This window comes from Dipodomys spectabilis, unplaced genomic scaffold (assembly GCF_019054845.1).
Source record: "Dipodomys spectabilis isolate Male_0828 unplaced genomic scaffold, ASM1905484v1 ptg000141l, whole genome shotgun sequence".
NCBI lineage: Eukaryota > Metazoa > Chordata > Mammalia > Rodentia > Heteromyidae > Dipodomys > Dipodomys spectabilis.
The window spans coordinates 1,162,847-1,172,500 of record NW_024870818.1 but is presented as its reverse complement, the minus strand read 5'-3'; the positions used below and the strand labels follow the sequence as shown (position 1 = coordinate 1,172,500).

At 40.5% G+C, this 9,654-nt stretch overlaps 1 protein-coding gene across 4 annotated transcripts in view; it reads left to right on the top strand.

Annotated features, from left to right (window-relative positions):
* The window catches only part of Meis1 (Meis homeobox 1), a 148,083-nt gene that overhangs the window by 32,073 nt on the left and 106,356 nt on the right, over positions 1–9,654 (top strand). For all 4 annotated transcript variants that reach the window (XM_042691239.1, XM_042691238.1, XM_042691242.1 and 1 more), the window contains one exon: positions 467–578. In XM_042691239.1, the coding sequence (XP_042547173.1) occupies positions 467–578 (112 nt within the window). The remainder of the gene's footprint in view (positions 1–466; positions 579–9,654) is intronic.

The following is a 9,654-nucleotide window of genomic DNA, read 5'->3' as shown; positions in this document are numbered from 1 at the left end:
AGGTTTTAAACTTTTATTTATTTATTTATTTTTGTCTCAGTACTGAAGCTTGAACTCAGGACCTGGGTGCTGTCTTTAAAGTGATCCGCTCAAGACTAGTGCTCTACTAGTTAACCCACACACAGCTCAAGCTCAAAAAAAAAAAAAAAAACCCCAAACCATCTGGCTTTTTGGTGATTGATTGGAGCTGAGTCTCATGGGCTTTCCTGCCTGAGCTGACTTTGAACCAAGATCCTCAGATCTCAGCCTCCTGAGTAGCTAGGAGTACAGGAGGGAGCCATTAACACCCAGTTTAGCAAATTTGGAATTGGCTGGTTGCAGCCCTGAGTCAAGACCATGTTTGAAGGAGGATGGGAAAGATGGTATTATCTATTGTAGCCCTGCATCACTTTGTCATCTGACAGGATCATACCCATCCACTATTAACAACCAGTTCTTATTCAGGTTTTTGATTTGTGCCCCACAGCCCTCTTGGAACAGAGATCACGATGACACAGCGTCCACCCGTTCAGGAGGAACCCCTGGCCCTTCCAGTGGTGGCCACACATCGCACAGTGGGGATAACAGCAGTGAGCAAGGTAGGAGAGGTGTTTTTATTCTCTTTCGCTTCTTGTTTCATTTTCAAGAGTTGGAAAATCAGCAATGTCTAGTTAGTTTCTCTCTCTCTCTCTCTATATATATATAGTTTTTCCTGGAACGTAAATCCCATATAATTTGAGAATTTGTTCTTCTTGTTTAATTCCCAAACCCTCTTCGCCTGGGCCATTCCAGTTACCTAACTGCCTGACATTTGGCCACCTCCAGGAAACAAGTTCAGTGAATTGGTTGAGAACAAGTCTAAAAGAGTAGATTAGAAAGTTCAAATGTGTATCAACAGGATAGCACGAATACCTTGCTGTACAAATGGAAAGTATTATTACTACCTGCCCCTAGAAGCCCTTGAAGGGCACATGAAAAAAAAACTTCAGTAGGATCCACGTAAATGCTGTGAACAGATAATGGAAGGTGCATAGAAAGCGTTTGGAAACCCTATGCTGGGCTTCCCTTTCAATAAGGTTGAGGCCAATTTTTTTGGTCTTATTATTGGACTCTCTTAAGGACTTAATTCTTTGCAAAGCTAGAATAAATGTCATTAAGAAGACATGGGATTGAGCTGGGAAGGTGGATCAGTGGTAGAGCGCTTGCCTTGCATGCATGAGGCCCTGGGTTCGATTCCTCAGCACCACATAAGCAAAAAGAAAAAAGCCGGAAGTGGTGCTGTGGCTCAAGTGGTAGAGCGCTAGCCTTGAGCTGAAGAGCTGGGGACAGCACCCAGGCCCAGAGTTCAGGCCCCACGACCAGACCAAAAAAAAAAAAAAAAGAAGAAGACATGGGAGACATTGACTTAATTTTGTCTGGTACTCTGAGTACACATACCTGTGTGTGCCTGTTCATGGATTTGCATAGGAATTGAAGTTTAAACCTCAAGTTAGTCTTCAGGAAAAAGAAAAATAAAAGCAATTGAGTATCCAAATAGCTTGAACTGCTTTGGATGATGTTTTGTGTTCATTTAATGCACTTAAAGTTACAAAAAGAATTCTTTATCTGAATATAAAAAGACCACTTTAATGAAGCTGCCTCTGAGCCCACAGTAGGTACATACTTCAGAAATTTGATTTTGTGATCTTATTTTGTTAGAGTGCTCTTAAGGCAACAAAGGGATCTTGTAGTCTAACTGACTTGGGCTATTTATACCAATTAGAACTATGAAGTCTACAATGAATTTAGCATGATTACTTTGAAAACAAGAGCAGGGAAGGTTTTTCTTTCTTCTTCTTCTTCATCTTCTTCTGCTTAAGGCACATGTATGTTCTTTGCCCTGGGAATAACTTCTGCAAACATAATTTTAAGCATTGGAGACATTTTATTGTTCAAAGAAAAGTTGCTGACTTCATTACAAGTCTAAGCCTAGTAAAAACGGAGCCTGGAATGGTAAACGCGTCCAGAGCTGAGGCAGAAGCAGGTAACCTCTGACCCCTGACTTTTACTGGAGAATGATATGCAGCATAAATCCAAGGGGCCTTTTCTCTTTCAAGTGTGCATGTATGTGTTATGCCTTCACTGTTCACAGCACTGCAGCTAAGATGGTGTCAGCACTTTTGAAAGCCTGACTTACACTAGGAATTTTCAAAGAGTATAAGTGGAAACTTAAGTTATTTGCCCTGTAGCCCCAAATTGCTACACAGGCATACAACCTAACGTTTTGTTTGTTTCTCTTGGGTTTGTTTGCATTTTAAATGAGTATCATCTAAGACTCAGCGGGTAGTTTAGCTGGGACGTGAAGGCTTACCGGCTGCTGAAATGTACTTTGACTTAAGACTGCAAAGCATAAGTTTTCTCAAACATAATATGATAAGAAGGTTTCCAAGGGGCACATGCTCCGTGCTAATTCTTCCCTTCTGATAAGCCCTAACCAGGAATTAGAATCATATATACATAATTTTTCCTTTTTCTAAAGGTCTGTTTAATAATGAATTTGATTAAAACTGGGAGCTACATTACTAACTGGCAACTTAGAAGGTTCTTTATGTTTCTCTGTCTCTCTGTCTCCCTTGAATCTCTCTTGGTCTCTATCTTTGTCTCACTCTCTGCATCTATCTATCTATCTATCTATCTATCTATCTATCTATCTATCTATCTATCTATCTATCTATCTATCTATCTATCTATCCATCCATCCATCCATCCATCCATCCATCCATCCATCCATCCATCCATCCATCCATCCATCTATCTATCTATCTATCTATCTATCTATCTATCTATCTATCTATCTATCTATCCATCTATCTATCCATCTATCTGTCTATCTATCTATCTATCTATCTATCTATCTATCTATCTATCTATCTATCCATCCATCCATCTATCTATCCACTTCTAGCTTTTTTTTCTGGGGGTAAATTGGAGATAAAAGTATCACAGACTGCCCAGGCTACTTTGAACCATGATCCTTCTTCTGAGTAGCTAGGATTATAGACATGAGTCATCAGGTGCCTGGCTTATATTTTATATTTAAAACCATCACTTAGTTTTTTATTATAAAAATATTTTTTCCACATAAATTCTATCAGTTGAACCATTTTAAAACAATTCTGGTGTCAGATAAAGAAAATAAGATATGGGTAAGATTTGTGATTTGTTGGAGTTCCAAGTGCCAGACCGACATTTTTTGATTATATAGATAAGATTCTTCTCATCATACCCTCTTTCTCATTTCTCTACCAAAGAACTAAAGTCAATCACATCCCCTGTGATCAAGCAGGAAGCTTTTGTCCTGCCATTTGTTTCTCCTCTCCACCAGGTCTATACCAGAGGTGGCAAGATCCACTTTTAGTCTGCTTTGCCCTTCCTGGGTGGAGTTTCTTTGGCAGTGAGATTTATTCATGCTAAATGTAGATGGTGCCTGAAAAGTACGGCTGTGTCTACGTACACACCTCTCCATGTCAACCGTGGCTCTTCTGAGCCTTTTTTCTCATCCCTGGGACCTGTGGAGCTGGGTTTTTGTGCAGCCTTTGGATCAACTGTGCGCAGTGGCTTTCCTTGTCTGCTTTTCCTGGCAAGCAGTGATGGTGAAGCTGTGCCAGCATTTGGCCTGTCATACATGTCCTAAATAGTTATTTACACAGTTTGAGTCCATTTTAGCCAACTGGGTAAATAACAACCCTCTTCAAAAGATTTTTAAATCCATAAATATGTCTTTATACACTTCCAATAGACAGACATAACTCAATCTGTCAAGAACATATCCAAAGAGGTGTTTCTGCTGAAGACAGAGGGAAGCTTTCTCCACTGTATTATTTGTCCTGCATTTTTTCCCCTCATATCTTTCTAGTTGTTACCACTACTCTATGGCACCTGTGGTACCAAACATAAATAGTTAAAAAAGGAAGGAAGGAAGGAAGGAAGGAAGGAAGGAAGGAAGGAAGGAAGGAAGGAAGGAAGGAAGGAAGGGGAAGAAAGGAAGAAAGAAAAGAAAGAAAGAAAAAATGAATGAAAGCAAAAAGAAAAGAGGAAAGAGAGAGAGGAAAGAAAGTCTCCTAGGTCCCTAGGTTTGGGCTCCCTATTAAATAGTCTATCCTACTGTACATGAAGATATATAACAAGTTTATAATAGCAATCAAATTGGAATCTTAGTCTTTTTGACTTTTAAAGTAAATAAAATAAGTTATACAGGACCTTTTTATGTGTGTCTGTGATGGTATTGGGGCTTACACTCATGGCCTTTATACTCACTGTCTTTGAGAATTTTTACTCAAAATGTGAGCTACCACTTCAGCCTCAGCTCAACTTTTAGGTTCACTTTTGTCCTGGAAGTAAGAATCTCAAGCCAGGCATTGGTGGCTCATGCCTATAATCCTAACTACTCAGGAGGCTGAGATCCGAGGATCACAGTTCAAAGCCAGCCCAGGCAGGAAAGTCTGTGAGACTCTTATCTCCAATAGACTCTTATTTCCACTAGAAAACTGGAAGTGGCGCTGTGGCTCAAGTGGTAGAGTGCTTACCTTGAGCTGAAGAGCGCAGGTACAGTGCCCAAGCCCAGAGTTCAAGCCCCACGACCGACCAAAAAAAAAAAGAATCTCAAGGACTTTTCTGCCCAGACTGGCCCTGAACCCTAACTCTCAGATCTCAGCCTTCTGAGTGGCTAAGAATAGAGGCATGAGCCACTGGCTCCTGGCTTATCCAGGAAAATTTTAATGTTCTGATAGATCTCAAAAGACAGTAATAGCTCCTAGTTAGCACTCTAGCAATTCAGAGGATTTGAGATAGTTTTCCAAATTTGTAGCTATTGTGACCAATTAAATAGATTTAGGACACATTTTAAAATAAGCATGAAAAGTAAACATTAAACATGATCCTGGATATTCTTTTTTTTATTTTTATTATTTATTTATTTATTTATTTTTATCGGATCGTGGGGCCTGAACTCTGGGCCTGGGCACTGTCCCTCAGCTCTTCAGCTCAAGGCTAGCACTCTACCACTTGAGCCACAGCACCACTTCCAGCTTTTTTCTTTTTGCTTATGTGGTACTGAGGAATCGAACCCAGGGCCTCATGCATGCAAGGCAAGCGCTCTACCACTGAGCCACCTTCCCAGCCCGATCCTGGATATTCTTTAAAAATATACATAAAATAAATCCTAAAGACATTATTGCTCAGGAGTTATATCATATATCTGTGTTAATCACATTTTACATTGCTCTAACAAATATTTGAGAAAACAACTTCGAGGATGAAAGGTTCACTTTTAGTCCATTACTCCTCTTTCTTGCCCTGAGACTATGTATGGTGAGGCCAAACATCATGACGGGAACATCTGTTGGAGGGAAGGCTCTTATCATGGCAGACAGGAGGCAGAGAAAGAACAGGGGACAGAGACAAGATATACCCTTCAAGGGCGTACTCCCAGTGACCCACTTCCTCTGACTGAGCCCATTTGTCTACAAGTCCTTTGAGCTCTACATTTATGAGTGGGTTAATTCATTGGTGCAGTTGGAGGCTTCTTGATCCAATAGCAGCTCAAAACCCATAGCTGGCATTCAGGCCTTTAATACATGAACTTTTCATAGGTGCTTCATATTCAAAGCATCACAATATCTTTATTCCAAATACAATTATTTATCATGACAACTCTTCTAAGGTCATCTGATTTCATTTTCTTTAATATCTATGAACCCTCAAAGGGCACACACACACACACACACACACACACACACACACACAGAGAGACAGAGAGAGGAAAGTACTAGGCTTTGAACTCAGAACTTTCTTTTTTTTTTGTCGGTCGTGGGGCTTGAACTCTGGGCCTGGGCGCTGTCCCTCAGCTCTTCAGCTCAAGGCGAGCGCTCTACCACTTGAGCTACAGCACCACTTCCGGTTTTCTGGTGGTTTATTGGAGATAGGAGTCTCACGGTCTCTCCTGCCCGGGCTGGCTTTGAACCGCAATCCTCAGATCTCAGCCTCCTGAGTAGCTAGGATTACAGGCGTGAGCCACCAGCGCCCTGCTAGAACTTTATTTTTTCTAGGCAGATGCTCTATTTAATCACGGCTCTAAGACCTTTGCTTTGAGACAGGGTCTTGATTTTTTTGTGACTTAAAAAAATTATTATTATGGGGTGGGAAGGTGGCTCAGTGGTAGAGAGCTTGCCTTGCATACCTGAGGCCCTGGTTTAGTTCCTCAGCACCACATAAGCAAAAAGAAAAAAGCCGGAAGTGGCGCTGTGGCTCAAGTGGTAGAGTGCTAGCCTTGAGCTGAAGAGCTGAGGGACAGCGCCCAGGCCCAGAGTTCAGGCCCCACGACCGGACCTCCCCCCAAAAAAATTATTATTATAAAGATGATGTACAGAGGGGTTACGACTACATAAGTCAGGTAATGAGTACGTTCCTTTTTTTTTTTTATTGAGGTAGGAGTATTGACTTTTTTGCCCTGCCTTCCTGAACTGATATCCTCCTATTTCCATCTAGTTATATTCCTACAATACCTGGGAGATGACAGGTATGCATCATGCCCAACTTTTTCTATTGAGATGGAGTATCAGAAACATTTTTGCCTAGGCTGGCATGCAATCATGATCTTACCAATCTTAGCATTCCTTCTAGCTGGGATGATAGGTGTATGCCAACACATCCAGCTATAGACATAAGATCTCAAAAACTTCTCAAAAACTTTTAAGCTGGTCTCAAAAGAAAAATCTCCCAACTTAACTTCCCAAGTAGGTAGGATTACAGGTGTAAGCTATCAGTACCTGGCCAAGAGATGGATTCTTTAATAGTGAAACCACTTTAAATTGGCATTTAGAAGGAAGGATTTCATGTCAGTGTTTGGTTGATTGGGCTGCTGGAGCTATGACACTGACTTTGGGCAACTATTTAGTTTGCTCAAAGCATTTCCAAAGATACCAGATTGAATCCTTAATTACACCTCAGGTTATTTGCTATTTTCTCATTTCGCAGGAGAAAAAATAGTCCAGAAACACTTGAGAGTCGCTGTTGCAGAGTTAATCCTGAGCCAGGTACAAGGGGATTACAGTCATTCTAGCTACTCAAGAGGCTGAGAACTGTAAATTGCAGTTTGAAGTCATCCAGTGCAGGAAAGTCCTTGAGACTAATCTCCAATTAATCAGCAAAAAAAAAAAAAAAAAAGCTGGAAATGTAGCTGTGGTTCAAATGCTATAGTGCTAGCTTTGAACAACAACAACAAAAAGTTCAAGGATAGTGCCCGGGCCCTGAGTTCAAGCTCTAGGACCAGTGCACTTGCACAGACACAGACAGACAGACAGACAGACAGACACGCGCGCGCGCGCACACACACACACACACACACACACACACACACACACACACACAGGTGTTCTCAAGATTCCTATACAGTGTTTGGTAATATGAAGTACACACTGGCATATAAATGTGCCATTCACATAACTTTTTTGTCCTTTTTGTTGTAGTTGTCCTATTGATGATAGTTGAGGCCTATTTCAGGAAATGTGTGTGGGAGAGAGACAGAGAGAGGGGGAATATCAGGCCTACCCATACCTCTTCCCATCAGCCCTCCCCTGAGGGATTGCTACAGTCACTGTCTCACAAGCAGCCCGGCTATTACTGACCACATTTTGAGTTTGGGTATATCTCCTTTTTTATTCCAAAATCAAGAGAGCTTACTCAGTGATAGTAATAAAACAATGAAGTAGGATTTTAAGGGCTATCAGGGTAGATATTTTTTGCCCCCACAGTTTGTGATCTAAGTCATGGGGGAATCAGAGAAACTAGAAAATAGAGCCCAGGGCCATATATTAGTTGCTGGTTTAATTAAGACTGTCAGTCTGACTCCAGAACTAAAGTACTTGACTATTATATCCTAAATGATATACTAATCCTTTAAAAAAAGTTGATGCCAGTATTGGGGCTTGAACTCAGGACCTTGGTGCTATCCCCTTAACTCTTTTGCTTAAGGCCACAGATCCACTTCTGATACTGGGATCTCAGTCTCTTGAGTAGCTAGGATTTTAAGTGTGAGCTGCTAGTGCCTGGCTTCAGTATTTATATACAGTATATATCTATATAATACATATATATATATATAGTGTGACCTTCCCCTTTTTCTATTCATATTACCATACATATATAAATCGAAAAATAACCATTTTTTGTCTATTTGTCATAAATTTTTGTTATCAATTCACCACCTCTTTCCTGTTGTCTGTTGACCCTGATGCTGGGCTCTCAAAGTAACATAGCTGACTCAGGTGGAGTCAGCTGAGATTCAGGAGGAATTCTCTACTGGGGAATGAGGACCTAGTGCTGTGTGCTAAGTAGAATGATGATTGAGCTATTTACAAAGGGAGTGTGATGATTGGTATGATTAATTTGCATTATCTACTAAGAGCCTATGTAATTTCATTCATTCAGGAAGTTATTGAACTGAGAACAAGAGCACAGAAAACAAGTGAGGATATTTCTCTGGGAGACCATTTCCCACTTAAAGCTCCTCTTATTTTCCTTTTTTTTTGGTGAGGATAAAGAAAAAGTATTATTTTCATATTGAAATTTGATGTGCAACATTTCAACCCAAAAGGACTTCAATGGTTGCTGGAATCTCTAAAATCCACTTATAAACTTCTCCTTTGGGCGATAGGTCTCAGATCACAATAGAATAATAAAATAACAATAATAACCAAAGTAAGAAAGAAAAGAAAATGAATAGAAAAGAAAAATAGCAAAACTGGCATGTTCCTTTAAAGAGGAATAGCCTAGCAGCACTGCTATTTCTGTCTAATAATGTGTCAATAGCTGCACGGCTTTCCACCTACCCACCCACCTACCCATCAGCTTTTGTATGAGTTCAGGCAACCCAAAGGGAGAAGGCAGTTCCATGTATTATGGAGGAGACTCTCAGAGGCGATTGTTCCAGACTTGGGAGGCCGGCAGGCAGAGCTGCCTGGGAGGGGATGCAGAAGGGCCACACTGTGTTCCAGATGACCGAGCAACGATTCATATATTAGCTTGCCTTTTTACATGAAGAAGCAAAGTAATAACAGCCCCAAACCCAGGCATTTCAAACAGTCAGCTGTCTGATGAATAATGGGATAGGTGGGCAGGAGCTCTCTGATTGGATGTCTTAATGAGCAGATTTCGCAGAGAGTTTGGGCTGCAGTTCCCCTTGACCTCTGCCCTTTATTGACCAAACTGACACTTCATTTTTCACATACTTCCAATTATGCCTGGGCTTAAGTGTTGCCCTCCCTTCCTTTATTTCTTTCCTATGGACAACTTGAGAGTGGTTGAGGCCACAGAAGAGATTTTAATTTGAAAAACTATCCTAGCACCTCAGGTCAGGTTTAGGATGTAATCTGAAACCGCTGTCTGTTTGCAGTTTTTCAGAATAAAACAACATTAATATAGCTTGTTTAGAAAGTTATCTTTTGGGAAAAAATCCAAGTTTTTAAAGAAAATATAATGACTTTGAATGTTTACAATGAAGAAAAGTGTTTTTATGTGTTTCATTTTCATTCTTTTTTTATTGTGGTTTATTTGTTGTGAAGAGGGACTTGATTGTACCATATTTGCTCACTCTTTCTTGTTAAGCTTTGCATCTCTCCTGGGACTTTTTATTTAGTA